The sequence below is a fragment of the Aricia agestis genome, chromosome 3 (genome assembly GCF_905147365.1).
Source record: "Aricia agestis chromosome 3, ilAriAges1.1, whole genome shotgun sequence".
Taxonomy (NCBI): Eukaryota; Metazoa; Arthropoda; class Insecta; order Lepidoptera; family Lycaenidae; genus Aricia; species Aricia agestis.
In genome coordinates this window covers 5,548,934-5,569,501 of record NC_056408.1, presented here as the reverse complement: position 1 = coordinate 5,569,501, position 20,568 = coordinate 5,548,934, and the positions used below count along the sequence as shown (strand labels likewise).

At 36.1% G+C, this 20,568-nt stretch overlaps 1 protein-coding gene across 1 annotated transcript in view; it reads left to right on the top strand.

The window, feature by feature from the left end:
• Positions 1–20,568, top strand: part of LOC121740578 (suppressor of lurcher protein 1-like) — a 362,163-nt gene that overhangs the window by 79,684 nt on the left and 261,911 nt on the right. Inside the window, exon 2 of the mRNA XM_042133313.1 lies at positions 4,762–4,815. Coding sequence (XP_041989247.1) covers positions 4,774–4,815 — 42 coding nt within the window. The 5' untranslated portion in view covers positions 4,762–4,773. The remainder of the gene's footprint in view (positions 1–4,761; positions 4,816–20,568) is intronic.

Sequence of the window (20,568 nt, the reverse complement as noted above, 5' to 3'; positions counted from 1 at the left end):
TTCCTTAGTTTTTATTTTTCGTAGGGTAACTTATACCATAAGTTAAAACAATACTCAAATTATATAATGTATTCTAGAGCGCATAACTTTAGGCCATATTGAGGTTTTTAGTATTCTTCGCGAAAAATAATATTTAATAATATGTCCAGGACCACATTTCTAGCAAATTTTCGTCAAGGCATCCTAACTCAAAACTTGATTATATCGCTCTTGGCTAACGTATACTTTATAATAATTTATAAAAATAAATCTTACCAAGTAAATTAGCCAATAATAAAATAAAAGCCCAGTAATGAATATAAATGTGTTTTATTACAACGCGATTACGTGCCGTTATTTTATTGCAAACTCGACCATTCTAAGTGATTAATTTAATTGTTTTCGATACGTTTATAGTAGTGAAGTGTTTTATGTTACATTTCAAATATGTTAATTTAAAAACTTTCAAGCTTAACTTGTTATTTGTGTTTCGCTTTGTATAATTGATTAATCTGTGTTTACAATTTCAAAATGAAATCAAAAAACATAATATTTCAACGTACGTATTATTAATTACAAAAACAACAAGCTAGTTGATTTAGGCAAAATGCTTGTTAATTTCGCGGTTTAAGATGTATACTTATAATATACTCAATTTTACCATCTAAATTCTAAAATCTTTCGTAAAATATCATTGACTCATCAGGTTTAGCGCTGGTGCAGAAAATCCAAGCGAATATTTAATTTCACGGCGATTATTTAATATCCAGAGCTCCAACCCTCATTAGTGAGCCTTTCCTGTACTTTGAATAATAATAGACTTTGAAAAGTTATTGGCGTAAGGTGCAAACGAGATATCGACCAAAACGAAACAGCAGCTGGCATATTAAATGTGGGATACTGTATGGGATATTATATCCTCTCCAAAACCGCGCGGGCGATAATTACTTCCGTCAGACTTATTTTATATTATACTTTTGTCGGATTCACCCTGGACCCGATAAAAATGCATAACTCCGTTAAAGACATTTTTACTTTCAAAAGAAAGAAGTTGTTACTTTCGCGTCATATTTTATTAATAATACATTAAATCAATATATTATATAGGTAATACATTAAATCAATATATTATAGTTTTTAAAAATCGGCCAAGTGCGAGTCGGATTCGCATACGAAGGGTTCCGTTATTTAGCGGGCAAAAATTTTTGTTTTTTGTATGGGAGCCCCACCACCATGCAGGTTGAAAACCTCGACGCGCGTTTCGCCCCAACACCGGAGCATCCTCAGGATGTGGACTCTACGAACAACGTCCGTTAAGTTACTTAACGGACGTTGTTCGTAGAGTCCACAGTCCAGTGGTGGTGAGGGGCCTTGCACGGATTTGCCAACATTATTGCTTGTGTGGTGGTGGTGTTTGCAAGTTCTTGCATGCGAGTGTACGCATAGGCAGTGTGGGAGGAGGGAGGTGCTGTACGCATGCCTATGCGTACACTCACTCATTTACTTAAAGGTGGAAGTTGTTTTCGCGGAATATTGCTAAAAATAATAACAAACTAAATTTAAACTATGGATTTCCGCAAAGTAACGCCTGATTCCATTAACTAAAATTACGTTTGTTGTATGGGATTATTAAATATTTATTTTGTTTTGTTTTTATTATTTGTTGTTTTAGCGGCAATAGAAATATACAATATGTGAAAATTTCAGATGCCAAGCTATAGCGGTTCTTGAGTTAGACTGGAGACAGACGGACAGACGGACAGACAGGGTCCCGTTTTTACCCTTTGGGTACGGAACCCTACAAATACACTGCCCAGATGTCAATGTCGCAGCAATTTTTTTATAATGTAGCGAGGGCAGCCAGTAGCAAACGCTTGTGGCAAGTCTGCGATGCCTAAGGTGGTCTTGGGCGTTAATAAATATCCAGTTTATAACAAATTACAAACCTTAACTCCGAGGGATTGTAATGGATTCACTTTATAAATATTAATTAATTAAAGTAATATGACGCTTTTTGATTTGATTGCTAAAGTCTTAGAGAGTTTATAATCTCACCCTCTAAATATATTTACGCAGTTTACAATTATTTACAGCCAGTCCACATGGCGCGTTGTTGAATTGCGTCGTCGCAACAAAAATATTTTGACGCATAGCCGGCCACACAGCGTTATTACGAAGCAGTCTTAACGTCAAAACCCCCTCCCGTTTCGTCTCGGGGGCTGCTGTCTGTCATATTGTGTGCGTTGCTGACACGACGCAGCGCGCCATGTGAACACCTTGGTTATTTATATTATGTAGAACAACGCAACGGCAGCGCTGCGTCGACGCAACGCTCACGCAACGCGCCGTGTGGACTGGCTAATAGGGTTCGCTGTATCTGTCTGTCATGCGACTTTTTTAATACGCCTTTTCAGAATTAAGTCTTTATTAGCTTTTGCTTTCCAAGAGAGAGTTCTAACCAAATTTATAATATTAGAGCTATTTTTTCATTTTATTTTATTTTGAAAAACTTATTTTGCTTTGTAGTAAAAACAACTAAAACGAATAAAATTAATTAGAAGCCGTTGACAAGTTTTTACAAATAAATTCTGAGTTATCTTATTACTCAACTCAATATTGAGTTGTGTAATAAGATGAATGCTTTAAAAAGCAGTAGAATAAATATTATATCCATATTTGTATATTTTTCGATAATATATCACCAGTGTTCCGATTAAACTGCTAAGCGCCTCGCACGCTCAGTGCAACACTAAGTGAGCTAAGTTCACTTAAGCAATCTAAGCGCTCGCGAACTTGAGCGATATAATCCATTACCGACGCCATATTCTCACGTAACGGAATTAAGCATCGTCTAAGATGATATGTTTTGCAGGAAATTGCCAAAAAATAATAAATGACGTTGCACATTAGCTTTGTCCACACTGTGCTTTTTTCTGTTCATCAAGGGCACGCGTTATAGCGCAGTCAACAGCGAACGTGAGGCATGCCCGCGACGCATGCCCTCTGACAGTATCCAAAACTTTCACTTTGTTATTAAAAATTAGATTTGACGTTGCGTTTGTTGACGCATTCAATTATTGAATGCCCAAAAACGAAAGTTAGTAGAAAAATGCCCCAGAATGAAAGAAGATGACGAAAATTGAAGACGAAAGCGCATAGTGTGGACATAGCTATTGACGCAGGTCCGTTGCGCCATAATTCTTATATCGCGCGGGAACCGTATAATTATCCGGAATAATAAAATATTTAGTTTCAAGTGCATCATAATATTACTAATATTATAAATTCGAAAAGGAGTATGTCTGTTACCTCTTCACGCTTAAGCGGCCGTACCAATTTAGATAAAATTTCATATGGAGAGATTTTGAGGGACGAGAAAGTATATTATAGGACTTTCTTTGCGGAAAATATACAATATATACGTTAGCTGAGTCATAAATTTTTTCTCTATTAAAAAAACTTCTTTTTATTTGTCTTTGTCATGGGTTTTTCATTGCCCGCTCGTTTATCTAAAAAGCTTTTTGCGACCGAAAATCTCTTGGATTTCTAGTTAGCCTTGAGTTAAACCGCAGGTGGTAGCTGTATTTTTACAATCCCCTGCCATCGAACAACTGGAGTTTAAAATATGCCTCACTGGCCACTGCACGTTGTCTGACCCATTTCCCTAGATAATGTCTGTAGACTTCAGCTGGTAAATCAAGGCATCACACTTTATTTCAGTTCGGAAATGAAAATTACTATCCTAGCCCGACTGTGCCAAAAGGAGCTATGTGTTTCTATGGCACGCTCTAGCCTTAAAAAGCGTTTCAGTCGTGAAAATTTCATTAGATATTGGAACGAATTTCTTTATCTCGCATTCGGCCTAAAGGGGGCTAGACCGAACGGTATTTGACCCTTTTCTATTAGTACCTGCATTGTAAGGGCAGAGGGCAGTAGTATTCCTGTGCGTAAACTAGATGGCGTTTTTTAAGAATAAACAGCGATGCGTTGTTAGTATTCCTGGGCGTCAAATGCTGTTTTTTTAATATTTTTTAAGTGCACATGTATACAGGTTTTTTGAACATAAGAAATAACTTCGTTCCATTCAGGTGTCCCTTGACACCTCTCAAGTTTTTTTTTAAATATTGTTGCGCCCATATTTGTTTATCGCGCGGGACAAAAAGTTTTCTATGTCCTTTCCAGGGACTCAAAGTATCCATGCCAAATTTCAGCAAAATCGGTTCAGCGGCTTAGACGTGTAGAGGTGTTACCTCTACACGTCTAAGCCGCTGAACCGACAGACAGACGCACACAATGGCATTTATAATACTTATGAGTATGGATTGTTAAAATGATTAGACTGTTTTTATTTATTACACAATATAAAATAATTGAACATTTATTTGCGTATACAAGGTGTAACAAAACTAAGTGATAATACTTTAGGGTGTGTACGTATTCCTTGTAGAGAGTTCACTGTGAAAATAGCAGCGCTGAAAGACCGATTTTTTTTCTTGTTTGTATGGGCAAGCGAGTTTCCCCATACAAAATTGAAAAAAATGTTGATCTTTCAGCGCTGCTGCTTTCACAGTGAACTCTTTACAAGGGACACATACACACCCTAAAGTATTATCACTTACTTTTGTTACACCCTGTATAGTTAGGCTGGTTTGAATAAAATGCCTCCCAACTATTCTTTTTTCTAGTCTCAAATAACTAACTTTCTTCTAAGCTTCGAAAGAACTCTCGACTGATTTTAATAAATATATTTGTAAGCACTAAATTATTTTCTTTTTGTTACAGATGTGAACTTTTATGTGCTCTAGTGCAATGGGACACTGTGGTAATGCGATGCAGGTATGCGCAATATGATAACTAGGTTGAAATATAATAATAATTATTATTATTTAGCACTTATCAAGGCTGGTTTCCTTCTGAGCAATAGCCTCTATAATTATAAGAGTAAGATAGATATTTGTCAAAATGTACGAGTAAGTTAAGTCGATGGGAGTTAGGACTGTAGTTATAGGAACCCCTTACCACTATTTCAGGATAAAAACTAAGGAAACTTCGATTTAACATAAAATCATTAAAAGTAATAAAAATATTATTATGTGAAATTAATATATTTACATTTTGATTCATTATGAAAATTATTTACATTGTAAGACTCAAACGATAAAACTTCTTCGCTTATTTAAATTACATAGCGCTTAACTTAATTATTCAAAACTGGCTTAAAGCCAATGAAAAATGAATAATATGCATTTTATTACGCTGCGCTCATCAGAAATTTCGATTACTTCTTATGTTAGTTTTCCAGCCCCGATTCAACATGACAAAATTAAAATTAATTAAACAAAGTGTTATTTAAGTCGACGCCTTGATAATTTGGCTGTAGCGATATCGATTTTTCTCAGCAATGACTAAGGGAGATCGCAGACGACAGATTTTTTGTGCGATCGAGTCCTACGGTAAATGAAAATGAAAATCTGCTTGGACATTAATATAACATGACGTGTTTTAAAATAATTTGTTTTTCTATTATTCCCAATACTAGAAACAGTCGCATAATAAATATTATCTGCATGGATGGACTAACAGGTTTTGCATATTTTCCCAATGTTTACAATCTGTTATTGGAACTGCTCGATATTGTATGGGCCCGTGATTTTCAATACAATTTAAAACATGTTTTGATTTCACTTTTGTGCTAGTTCCCTTTGTTTTTTTTCAATTGTTATTCCAATGTTTGTCACAATTTCTCTGTTTCCGTTTTATCTTGATTCAATAATACAGTAGAGTAATAATATTATCTATTATAAGGATTTGTTTGTTGAGTGTTAGAGAAATGATTGGAAAAGGCTTGGCGACATATTTAGTCATACGATTTATCAAAGTTAACTAATAAAGCATTTTTTGATGTATGAAAGGTCTAATATTTTTTCTATGATATCATACTACTAAATTGTAATATTATGTTCAATATTAAATACACTAGTGATTAGTTCTAACAGCGTATCGTATTATATGTATAATAATTGTAGTTGCAATGCAACAAAGCAGCTTATAATTAGCTGGTCATTTCACCGATATGTTTAAAACTTTATTAGCTTAGGCAAAATTTGTTAAGTGGTCGCCGCTTCACATTTCATGCACAGATTGTGAAGTGGCCCAGTGGTCGAAATCAACCGCAAAACCACTAAAAGTTATTATAGTTAAAGCTGGCTGTAATGAGTTCAGTTTTCAATTGAAGAATGCAATGCATTAATTAAAGCTATTGATCTGTTAAATTATTGTTATTTACCTGCGTATGAATCTGTTCGTAGCTTTTCTTTTTAATGGACAAGCTGATGTTGCCCCAAATGCATTCAGCTAAAAATAAAATAATAAATATAATCCATTCCTGGGACTCGAATATTTCCGTATGAAATTTTATCAAAATTAGTTCACCGCTAAGCAAAAATGTACAACGCGCTACAAAGTGCTATAAAGCATCTTATAGCACTTTGTAGCGAGTTGTACAAAGTGCTAGAACAAGCTTCTAACGCTACAAGACGTAATAACGAGCAACGAAGCGTTACAATAAGCTACGAAACACTACAACGCGCTAAGAAACACTACAACGTGCTACGAAGTGCTACAATACGCTACGAAACACTACAACATGCTACGAAGTGCTACAATAAGCTAAGAAACTCAACAACATGCTACGAAGTGCTACAATAAGCTACGAAACACTACAACGTGCTACGAAACACTACAACGTGCTACGAAGTGCTACAATAAGCTACGAAATACTACAACGTGCTACGAAGTGCTACAACGCACTATGAAAAGCTACAACGTACTTCTGTTTACTGCGTACTGGCAGAGAATCATTATGAAGGCCCGTGATACGTTTATAGGGTAACTAAAACATAGATGCAAACATTGCTACGGGCAACAAAATGCTACAAAGCGTTGTCAACTTCCACGAAGCGGTTTGAACACATTAAAAATCGAGGCTGTATTTCAAAAATATGTACACATTTAAATTTTTTTACGAAAACTTGCAATGTGGTACAAGGTTTAAAGAAATTATCAAAGCACTGCGACCCCAAAGTCTACTTTCTACGTATTGAATTTAACTACAATTCGATGATCATATTCTGTGGCTATAAACATTGTGTAATGAAGTAATAGTTATAATTTTGAAACTAGCATTCGAAATCCATGCATAAAATATTACAAGAAATAGAAGTGTAATTCAAGTAAATGGTGCTACGAGGCGGATTTTTCCGGAGCATTTGGTCCTAGCTGATCCAACCCATTGATAACGTTAGTTCAGAGGTTCTCAAACTTTTCTCTTCTTTTGTTTCAAATACTACTTATAAAATGTTGCTGGTTCCGGTGTAACTGCTAATTTCTACATTATAATATAATATATTGACGTGGGAGAGCTATACTTTGACACGAATGGGCCGGCTCGACCGGAGAAATACCACGTTCTCACAGAAAACTGGCGCGAAACAGCGCTTGCGCTGTGTTTCGTCCGGTAAACTCACTTACCGGAGGCCCAATCCCCTACCCTATTCCCTTCGCTACCCTTCCCTATTCTCTTCCTTTCCCCCCTATTCCCTCTTAAAAGGCCGGCAACGCACCTGCAGCTCTTCTGATACTGCGAGTGTCCATGGGCGACGGAAGTTGCTTTCCATCAGGTGACCCGTTTGCTCGTTTGTCCCCTTATTTAAAAAAAAATGTTTTCAAGTAACAGTCGCATTGACTGCTAGATAACCAGTTAGGTATACATAGATATACCAATGCCTGCTGATTTGAGAAGTAAAGCTAACATTTTAAATATTTTCTGAAAACCAAATAAATTCTCATGCAGCCGCCTTACGACTGTAAGCCCCTCTTGTTTTGTCACGCCCAATATCCTGAATCTCACGTGGACCCCTAGAGATCCACCTGGTCCACTTTGGGAGTCACTGTTTTAGCTGATCCGAGCCATTGATAACGTTAGGTAAATGGATAACGACTTCCAGGTCCAAGTGTTAATTTCAAAGCGATTCCGAAGTTTTAATAGACCTATTGGAGAAAGTTTTGACAAGTTTTACATTCGTAACTGTTCAAATTACAGTTGTAAATACTTTGATTGAGATAAGAAATACCTTAAAATTGCCTTCAATTTAGAAACGACTTTTATCCAGTTAAATTTAAAGTGCTTAACAGTACAATGTAAATACAGATTAAATACGATTGATGTAGAATTGATACACGTATAATAATAATACCTCCCACACCGGTTTCGGTGACGGTGGCCGGTTTCATTGAAACCAGGCCAGGTACGCAGGAGTAATTTATAGTGCCCAAGTGTTTGCGTAGTACACAAGAGCACTTTCTATTCCTCTACTCTCATAACCCATTTGGACGGAAGACCGGCACGAGTGGCGAGAGATCAGACGCAGGACCGACTTTGTGATCAGCCTGTATTGTCCTAACTAAACTTGGAAATAAATATGTTTCCAACGCGGGAATCGAATCCACGACCTCTGAGTCAAGAGCAACGCTCTTAACCGCTGGACCACGGAGACGAGATACACGTACAAGGAATGGTTAAAACGTCATATTTAAAGATGGCTCCCATAGTTATTCAAGTATTTTACTAGGTTTTGCCCTAAAAAATAATAATAATAAATATTATTAAGTATATCTTGATTTTTTAGGGCAAAGCCTAGCAAAAATTACGTTTCTTCCGCACGTTAAAAAGCCTAACAAGTGTTTTTGTGTGTGTGTTTTTTTTATGAAATAAGGGGGCAAACGAGCAAACGGGTCACCTGATGCAAAGCAACTTCCGTCGCCCATGGACACTCGCAGCATCAGAAGAGCTGCAAAAGCGTTGCCGGCCTTTTAAGAGGGAATATGGTAATAGGGGAGGATAGGGAAGGGAAGGGAATAGTTGAGGGTAGGGAAGGGAATAGGGTAGGGTTTAGGGGATTGGGCCTCCGGTAAACTCACTCACTCGGCGAAACACAGCGCAAGCACTGTTTCACGCCGGTTTTCTGTGAGAACGTGGTATTTATCCGGTCGAGCCGGCCCATTCGTGCCGAAGCATGGCTCTCCCACGTATAATTGTTTATTCAGAGTGTCTAAATTGGCTCACAAACTATAATTTTACTGTACATACACGGCATTAAACCAATATTTATTTATGATCTCTGTTCACATAGTCAAAGAGCTTGATCATTTACGAATGTTTTATTCGAACGTTACACATTCTCTGAGGGTAAGATACTTACAAACTATAATTTTACTGTATGCGGCATTAAACCAATATATTTATCAACTTTGTACACATAGTCAAAGAGCTTGATATCTACGAATGTTTTATTCGAACGTAACACATTCTCTGAGGGTTAGCAAAAACATCTTATTGAGAACGTTATCGCGTTGTAAAGCGAAACGACGTCGATTGTCGACGTGTCGGCTCTCCATAACCAAGTTGTATGTAATTCTGAGTTTGATAATCAAAATTAACTAATTGATCATTATAGATCATTAGTGTCATTTTTAGACTAATTAAAATATTAAAATTTGTGGAGTTTAGAAAGCGACTGCCACAGTAAAAATATGGTACACACTAAAAATGTGAGATAGTTACATTAGAAACTAAAAGGGAAAACTACAAAAAAAAAAATTAACTCATTCAACTGTAATTTTTGTAAAAACTTTTTAACGCCATTGTGCACTTTTTTGGGACAGGAAAGAAATGATAAACTCGTGTCAAGACACGATATTATGATCAAAAATTCGTAAGACGAAAGAAGAGTAGACTGACAGAGATACAGTGATATTCCCCCATCACGCAGCGGAAATGCATGACTGCGCTGCTGTTCTATTTTACTGCATCCGATACTCTCGGAATCCAAGCTTTTTTTGGATAAATTATGAACGTACAAAATTTCAGAAAAGCAACAAAAGCCAGTTTTCCCTGAGTGAGCAACTCTGTTTATCTTCCCCAAAGCCAACTTCCCAAAATCCGTCACAATCACAAAGTTGGAGCGCCAAGGGATATTTTAATTTAAATTGCAATGTTATTAAAGTTAATTTGCAAAGTTTTATCATTTACTCTCTGATGAGGAGCGTTCACAAAACATGTGTTGAAGAGCGCATTTATAATGTAATTAATGGAACCCCGGGCGCTTCAGTGGTCAGCCGTGTTTTGTGACTGTGCTAATTTTGGGAGATTCATAAATTGCAGCGCGTTGAAAGTGTTTTGATTGAAACTCATAACGATGTAGGTTAATATAATTAATGTAACTCATTGAAGTCGCCAACTTCGTGTTGATAGCGAGAAACTCAGCTATGTTATATATTATAGCTATATTGTTTGACTAAACTACGTTTGCATAGAAAGCTCTTAGGACAAAAAACATTAAATTCTCTGGAATGAAACTATCCTGACCGTTTCCCGGGATATAAACTTAAATTCTTATACAGGAATTTCCTATATAAATTTCATCTAAATCGAGCGGTACGAGAGTAAATATTTAAACGACAGTTAAAGATAACTTGTACATTATTTTGTTAAAACATTATTAATTAATGTAAAAAGTATATTGCTTTAAATATGCCATGTTGCTTAGCGAACTGCAATTTAATTTTATGAAAGCCAAAAATTCAAAACATCATAAAAGTGTGGAAACCTGCAGGCGACAGTTGAACATAATTTTGGAGATGTCGTATATTAAAGACATGACAATTTCGTCGGGAATGCATTAAGATATGTGCTGCGAGAAAATATCTAGAACGGGAGACAATAGCGGAGTTGAGGACGCATACGACACTGCCATAGACTTTGTGATTGCAGAACTGACAATGGAAGAGATAATGTGAGTGAAACTTTGAAGCGAGTCTACTACACGTTTATGTAGATCATATTGTTTAAAACTCGCGTTAAATGCATGAAATTTACGAGTATATTTATTTGATTCAACATGACTGGTATTCCTTAAAATGAGACGAAATAGCGGTATTGTGCAAAGAAGTTCTAAAAAGTTAGTAGAAATCCTTAAACTTCCAGGCACGTCTGTCTTTCTCTAGTCTGTTTTCGCATCCGTGTTTTGGTGTTGCAACATCCTAATGCATCTTACCATTAAGAAAGCGGAGGAACAAAACAAAATTGCATGCCTTATTCACTTTTCTCTTGACGAAGATAAACAAAAGCAAAATATATAAACTTGTTTTTACAAAATGTGTTATGCGTTACCTCTTAAATTGTTACTTAAATCATTTAATTCTATTACGATGGCTAAGATACAATTTCATAACTTCTTACTTGCGTCCAGTAATTATATAAACTATTGTTAATTATTATAACACTTTAACTTAAATTATAGACAATTAAGTAAGGTACTTGTCACAACACATTTTCGGCCACATTAACGATTACTAGTTATTCAATAAAATTTCGATGAAATAATAATATGAGTAGACTTGAGGTCTAGCTTTCATTAATTAATTCTTTAAACATCAAGATATATTTCTGAGTGTAATTTTCGTTTTCAGTTACTGTTTCAATACTAATTTTAAGTTTTGTTTGTCACCAAAGACTTTGAATAAAAGTTTTGTTATAAAAATATGGAACCAAAAGAATTCATCGTAATATTATAATTCACGTCTTATAATAACTTTTCTATGCAACGTCATGTCACATCTCTCATGATATTATTTTAACTGAGAGATGTCCAGTGCTCGAGCTGGGTAAGTATTATAATAAAAATATGAAATAATCCCATTTCCCCAGATTCCTTTGTCGGACATGCTATAATAAATTCAGTATTCGTTCTGAAGCAAAGTTTAAAGAGTTTTGAATAATACACCAAATAACGCTAGTCGTATCATAAAATATATTACTCTATCTTCTGCTGTATCAAATTTAATATAAAAATCATTTCGTTAAATTATAAGTATATGAGAAATATTTCTGTTTAGTGTAGTGAATATTTGATAATAAAACAACGAGTTGCTCTCTAAAGGGACAAGAGAAGTGTAAACGAAATAGCAGAAGCAGGCATACAATTTTGCCGGGCAGTAAAAAGAGAGAGGGTTACTGGTTTTTTTTTTTGTTCAGGTGATACGAGACGCGAGTTTAATAAAAAAACCCATCAAAAAAGCGCACGCAAGCGTTAAAGAGTTTTCACTTCAAAAATATCGGCTTGCCTGCCCCGCGCACGTCGTGCCTATTATTAAGAAAGTAACACAACATAAAAATATACTTTTACCGAAAAAAAGCTCGCTAATTGATATCAATAATAAAAGTTAACGAAAGTTGACGTCGAGTATATACTCGACGTCAACTTTCGTTAACTTTTATAACAGAATCACAAAGCAAACATTCAAAACTTAAAGAAAATTCCGCGGGAGTAGCAAAACGGTAAATATTTAAATTTTAACCGCGAGTTCATAATGAAAATAGAGTGAAGTTAAAGTGAGTGCACAATGAAATAAGGACGGAAGCTAGTTTCGAATACTTCGTTATAAACTAACAAAATACTATTAAAGTATTTGTCGACGGCTTTGAACTACGAGACTTGTCTCATTAAGTCGAGAAAGCTCTGTTAAGCTGCGTGCACACTGGGTGTTTCGTTTCGCGAGTTACGAAGTCATAAGGTAAACGCAGATCTGTGTTGTACCGAATTTATCTGTTTGTGTCAACTTACTTTTCAACCTAAAATACAGTCACCGCAAATTATAGGGTATGTGAAAAAATAGCTATAGCGATCATCTTTATAATACAAGCGGTATACAGGTTCACCGGTTTAAAGTGAAAAGAAAATAATCAGACATACTTTTGAATGTTTAATGTTATTATTATTATCTTACAGCATACAACATTAATTAATAACTTATCCTTTATGAAGAAAATTATAACACTTACGTAGCACATTGTAGAATTTCGTGACAATTTGTAGCACTTCGTAGCAAGTTGTAGCAATTCCTTGCAAGTCGAAGCACTACGTAGCAAGTCCAAGCACTTTTAGCAAGTCGTAGAACTTCGTAGCAAGTTGTAGCGTTTCGTAGCAAGTCATAGCACTTCGGAGTAAGACGTAGCACTTCGTAGCAAACCGCAGTAAGTCGTAGCGCTTCGTAGCAAGTCGAAGCCAGTTCGTTTTAAAATTTGTATGTTTAGCGTAGTTTATATCGCACTGGTAAAAACTTTATTACATATTTTTTTTTATGAAATAAGGGGGCAAACGAGCAAACGGGTCACCTGATGGAAAGCAACTTCCGTCGCCCATGGACACTCGCAGCATCAGAAGAGCTGCAGGTGCGTTGCCGGCCTTTTAAGGGGTAGTAGGGGAGGGTAGGGAAGGGAATAGGGGAGGATACGAAAGGGAATAGGGGAGGGTACGGAAGGAAATAGGGGAGGGTAGGGAAAGGAAAAGGGTAGGGGATTGGGCCTCCGGTAAACTCACTCACTCGGCGAAACACAGCGGAAGCGCTGTTTCACGCCGGTTTTCTGTGAGGACGTGGTATTATCCGTCGAGCCGGCCCATTCGTGCCGAAGCATGGCTATCCCACGTCAAAAAACATACAAGTTATCAGATAATATCTGCATTTTATTTTTATTTTTCTATTTTCTAATATTTATAGTCCCCAAGTAGGGACGTATAATTGTGGTGACAACTCACTGATTTCGTTTAATTTGCCGGAGATTTTGTCCTTTCCTCAATTAGTGCGCCACTAAATAGTGTTGAGACGTTTCATTATTACCGGTCTCGGGGAAAATAAATGTTAAACATAATATACTGATTTGCGATAGAAGGAGTGATATTTATTTTTGAACGTTGAATTCTGAAAAATGAAAATTTTGACTTTGGTGACATGAAAAATGGCTAAAAAAAATAACTAAATTTGTCACTTTTGGGACTTTTCGATAAGTAGACTTTAAGTATAGCAATTATTTTTTTTAGTCTCTCTAAACGGCTAAGTCGTTTTGGCTCATTTTAGTCTTGAAATGTGCAGGGAAGATTTATGGAAGTGATACGAAGTTCACTTGTGAACTAGTCTTAGATATTAAAAACTCCTTTTAACATTTTTAATATTTGAAGGTTCATTTCTGAAGTTCACAGAACTGTATTAGTTTATATTCAAAGCGATATATTTCCATTAGGTGTACCGCTTGCGGCTCCGTGTGTCGTCGGGCTTAACGAAGATTTAGTAATGTCGCATGTCCACATGTACGACTGTCTCTGATGTGTTTTACAGTGAATCCAAGAATATTGAATTTAATGACGCTGAATGCCGTTTTTTACGTAATTTGGAATGCAGATACTGTAAGTCCCGCGAGAGGAAATATGTTTTTTTTTATTCCGGAATAATGTACGGTTCCCGCGCGATAAACGACTTTTGGGGCAACGGAGTTGCGGGGGCATCTAGAATTACTATCATCATAATATTAATACGCGAACGAAAAACTTTGTAACCCTTTTTACGAAAAATGGGGAAACGTAGGTGCATGAAATTTTGCACAGTTATAGTTTATATGGTGAAGGAGTGCATCGAACTAATATTATTATGGAATTATGCTTTTATCATACATATTTTTAACAAATAAAACATCACACACATGAGAAATGACAGATTTTTTAGTGACAAGCCTATACATACGAATTATACTCTTTTATTTATGGTTGAAGTCTGTTGACGACTAGGTGACAAATTGAAAATGGAATAGTTTTTTTTTATTGAATTTAAGATACTATTAGACAATGCTTACACGGCCAGTCTGAGATCAGCTAAGTCACAGAGACAAGAGTTGAAAAAAAAAAGATAAAGTAAATATTTATTATAAAATATAGGTAGTAGTCCTAATGTTGTTGAAATTAAGGTCGAATTTCGACCATTGGGCGATCTCTAGTAACTAGAGATCGCTCAATGGTCGAAATTCGACCTCAAATAAAAAATTAAATGATAAGTTTTATACCACGCTTTTCTATTGAATATATTATTATACAGTCAAAATATTGACTTTTTAATTTTTTACACAGTATAATAATTCCTGCGACAGTCTCAGATTAATAAAGTCAAATGATGACAGTAGATGACAGACTGGCCGTGTCATATTATTGTCTAAGGCCGCGTTTCCACTGACGCTGAGCGGAGCGGAGAGGAGCTTAGCGGTGCCGAATTGACCAATCACCATGCTGGAAATCTTCGCTCCGCTTCGCTGTCATTCCGCTGGAATAGCACGATTGGTCAACTCGGGCACCGCTAAGCTCCTCTCCGCTCCGCTCCGCGTCAATGGAAATGCGGCCTAAGGGCTGCGCAGCGCGCTACACGCCGGAACGGCAGCGGCGAGGCGAGCACTTTCTGTGTCATATTATGATTTTAAACCTTATCTTCATTATTTTTATACATAGTATCTCTTGAGAAATCCCGACCGCCGGGACAGTTATTGTTTTTCTTATACTACTGTTTATAAATACAGCGTGATGTTACAAGTCGGTAACGTGTGATCGGCGCGCGGCCAGGGCTCGGAACCGTACGATAGCTATCGTGCACATACGATAATTTTGTGCGTACGTACGATGTACGATAGCATATTATTATCGTACGCAGATTATACGATAATTTTTATCATGATGCAAACATATTATATTTTTAAACATACTGTATAGTGAAATTGCATAAGTGTGAGCACTGTGAACGAGCCAGCTTTAGTTAACTGATCTATAGCATGCGTAGCGTGGCCAGCGTTGAGCTATGTGTGCACCATATTCGAGCAAGCTACGTGAGTCAATTCGTGCGTAGCGTGTCCGTGGGTTACAGTGGAAACAGTCATATATATTTTCTTACAAAGCGAAGCTTGACGCACGTGCGTAGCCTCTCCGTGCGCCGCGGTGGAATGGAACCCTTATGTCACTTCAATGTTAATTGTGATCTACCAGTCGGGCTTGACGTTAACCAACCAAATTACGTAGGTCCTTCCTTCTGCTTATGAATCGATTTCTCTGATAGCATACACATTACTTTCTAAATATGTAATGATGTGACCACCAAAATTTGGTTTACGGTATAAGTCTCTCCACTTCTCTCTGTTTTTGATGAAATGCCTTTTGGAACATGTAGTCAGGAGCCTTGACAATCGCGTCTGCCCATCGAGCAGCACTCTACATCTGCAGCTACTACTTATCCAAAAAACATGATGTACTATCAGATAAGTTGATTCCTTCCTGAGATGGAGGACCTACGTAATTTGGTCGCGTTACGTCAAACCCAGCCAATAGATCACAATTAACATTTAATTTACATGATCCGACCAAATGAAGTCGGTCTGTCAACTGCCTAGGAATCAATTTCCTCGATGGTACTTCGTATAAAATAGGTTCTTTACTTCGTATTTCACCTGAAAGGTGCTCTTAATGATCTTGATAAATTTAAGTTACCTGTAACAGGATTTAAAGGGGTCTTATATTAAACGAAAATCAAGACATACGCCCCGATCGTCTATTGGCCGAGTAACTTGTCGGTAGTTTTGGGACTTACTTATGTCTTTGCTCGGCGTGAACGAGCGATTAAGTAGCCACTAAAGCTACATTCCTTATTTATTATTTATCCAAGAAAAAGTGTGGTCAATACAATGTTTCAACTTTCAACTTGAGAACGGAAAAAATTATCTATGATTATAATTGTAGGTATAGAGCTATAATCATGAAACCATCGCATTATATTAAACGGTTAGAAAATATGATAGAATATATGCGTATCGTCTACCTCTATCATTACTTCTAGACGCTGTATACTGTATAGTATATTATGTTTTTTATAATTTCTTAATTTCTTACTGTGTCATATTTTTTGTAATACGAATAAAATTTTACTAGATGACGCCCGCTTCTCCTACGTACTTTTTTGGAACTTAAAGTATCATTATTTATTTTTAAATTCTAGCAAAATCGGTTCAGCGGTTTCAACGTAAAGAGTTAAGAGATAGAGAGACACACTTTAGTTTTTTTAAATATTAGTATGGATTGTGTAGCTAAAGTACTTAAGTACTTATTGACATAATATGAAATTATTGCTAGCGGTCAACATACTTGCAAAATTATTACTAACACTGGTCGCTCGTTTGCACAGGTCAAATGAAACTTTCCAGAAATCCAGTCTAATGATACATCTCAATTGCATAAGCATTTCGAGACCAATCTGAACTCTCCTCGATACCCAGTATGCAATAGAACATTCCTACTCAAACCTACCTTTGAGTGTATAGTCCGATTTAAATCTAAATTGTTAGTAGAATTTGTGATAAGATTTGACGCATTAGAACTGTGGTATTTTCTAATGAGGATAAAAAGCTAATAGCTGTTGTTTGCAAATATGGTCCGTCCCATGCGGAATTTTCTAAGAAAGTTTGTAACTCAATAGCAAAATCTCCCGAAATATGCACAGTTCGCGCGCCCGATTTCATTTATCGCGCGGGAACCGTACATGTCCCTCGACTCAAAGAACCTCTTTATCAAATATCCGCAATATTGGTTCAGCAGTTTGGGCGTACACAGGTAATAACAGATATTACTGATATTATTTAAAAAAAAAATTAAAACCGACTTCCAAGGTAAAAACAATAAGAATATAAACTAAAAAGTATTAAATAATTATTTCTCTAATAGTGCCCTTTCCAGAATCCGAAAAATAGATAGACAAACAAACAGAAAGATACAGAGACACTTTATAATATTAGTATGTATGAGTTACTTGTACAAAACCGTGTTCCCACATAGGTCAGGTCAAACAGGTTTGAAGCTTCAAGAGACATTCGCTTGAACAAATAGAACCCTCGATATCAATTTAGGTGTTGTTTACACTGGCACACCCTCTGCGGGTATCTGATAATGCTTTGTTCGGTGAAAGCTGATTGTATTGATTCTGGATATCTTTATTTGTCACACCCAAACAACAGGCATGACCCCGAATATCTCCATCTTAATGTGTCATTAAATTTTAATACGTTTAGACTGGATATGAGGTTAGTTACTGTTAATTGTCTATTATTGGAGCTGGCAACGGATATCTGGTTACTGAGGTTGTATAACTGTGTTTCGTCCACTATTTTAGCAACGAATGCTTGGTTTTAGAGGATGTTTGTCTTAGTTCATTTAGTCACTAGTCGATTGGCTTACGTCAAAATATTAACCAAAACTTTTTGCCCAATGCTATGGTATTCCATTTCTACATTGTCGGATAATGGTCTAGCTTAATTAAATCTTATATCTTTAAATGAGCAATTCTTGTATATATCTATATAATATATAATTGGAAACTCGGAATCGGCTCCAACGATTTTCATGGAATTTTACTAAATTCCAATAATATTATATACATAAATTATAGGGGGTTTCGGGGGCGATAAATCGATCTAGCTAGGAATCATTTTTAAAAAATGTCATTTAATTAGTGTTTTATCGAATACCGAGCGAAGCTCGGCCAAATAGCTAGTTTTTAATTAAGCTAGACCATTATCCAACTATGTGGAAATAGAGGGTCCTTTTCATACCACAAATTTTTCATACCGCGGTATGAAACAGCGAAGTACTGTTTTTGAATTGCTTGTTTCATACCGGCGTCCGAAACAGCGAAGACCTTTTTGGAATTAGTCGATTCGTACCGCAGCGCAGATTTTAGTACAGTCAAGTTCAAAATATCTATACATATTATATAAATTATAAAATAATAAGTTATTTAATTTAATTTTATTATTATTTATTAAGTTTTTATTATTATTTTATTTGATTATTTAAATTAAATTAATTTATCTCAGAGAAACATATTGGGCAATTTATTGATGGTATACGAAAAGACTCCAAGTATTATTGTGTTTTATTAAAAAAAAAATATGATGTAAAAAAATCAAAAAGATCAACACATTCAATTGAAATAAATCAAAGAATATGAAACAAGCAAACGGGTCACCAGATGGAAAGCAACTTCCGTTGCCCATGGACACTCGATACATCAGAAGAGCTGCAGTTGCGTTGCCATCGTTTTAAGAGGAAATAGGGTAATAGAGCAGGGGAGAGTAGGGAAGAGAATAGGGTAGGGGATTGGGCGGTGGGCCTCCGGTAAACTCACTCACTCGGCGAAACACAGCGCAAGCGCTGTATCACGCCGGTTTCCTGTGGGCCCGTGGTATTTCTCCGATCGAGCCGGCCTATTCGTGCCGAAGCATGGCTCTCCCACGTCACAACCATACAAAAATTTAAAAAACTAGAGGTACTACGGAACTCTACCTATATTGCGCGTGGCTCGACACGCACTTGGCCGGTTTTTTAATTTGTATTTTCTAAACTATCTATTTTCATAAAAAAAAATCAATTCACACTATGAGGGCACTATTGAGATTGACAGCTCCGACCATAAGTATATTTATATTCTTTTTGATAATTTAAAATTAATTATATAGTGTTATGTTAATTTTAAAGTTCTATGTGTAATCAAGCTTTGGTTCTATTGTTAGAAGTCTGATAGTATATAATATATTTTTTTATTTTGAAAGAAATGACATTTCTTTATATAAAATATTTTTTTATTTCTTCTTGTTACCACTTTTCTATACGCCAGTATAAATAAGTGATTAAACTAAAAATTTTTAATAAAATTCATGGTACGAATCCACCCATACCAAAAAAGAATTCGTCGTTTCATACCACTCCAAGCACCGCGGTACGAAACAGGCAATTCAAAAACAGTACTTCGCTGTTTCATACCGCGGTATGAAAAATAAGTGGTATGAAACGGGAAAGACCCAAATGGAATACCATGCAACGGGCAAAAAGTACCCTCTCCAGTATTTGTTACCATCAAAATCAACCCAAACGTTTCAAATACTATTCAAAGCCAACAACCAAACATTTCCTTTTGACATGAGTATGTATTTTTTTATGTAATTTTAATTTTAATTATGCATGTGATATTATTTATTAATGTTTAGCATGCAAAAAATTGTTAATTGAAAAATAGATGAAATAAAAGGCTTTATTATTATTTATTAATATGGATTTTATTTACTTTAAACCTGTTTTCAAAAATGAGGTTTCTCTTAATACCTAATATTATCTCTTGAGGAAAATAAAAGGAAAACCAAGACCGACAGTGCGGTGGATTGAAGGTTGTTTGTTCTTAGGAAGCGTGATTTATGTAGAAATACTAATTTGCACACAAAACCAGTCTACAAGTAAATTTACAACTTTTATTCATATGTTAATATGTAAGATTTACACTTATTGAAAAATATCTTCTTGAGGTTCGATTCATTGACAAGATGGCGGCGCGGAGGCGGAAACGCAAGCGTTCGGATCGACGCGCTAGTGATGGGATGGTCGCGCTAGTGATGTCTCGCGTTGGGCGTAGACATACTCCGGGCCGGGTTAAAGTGACGAGGCAGCTGGTGAGTTTCTTTCCAGGTGCTGCGGGGTCACCTCCAAGTAGGTGTAGGTGGAGTCATCGTTAAAGGTAAGTTTGCAGCTAGATATCTTGTAGAAAGTAGTTGTAGAATATAGTTTGCTGTAGTTAAGTAGTAGAGTTTATTGCAGGTTTCCAGTGAGCTTCTTGATGCTGTCAGGT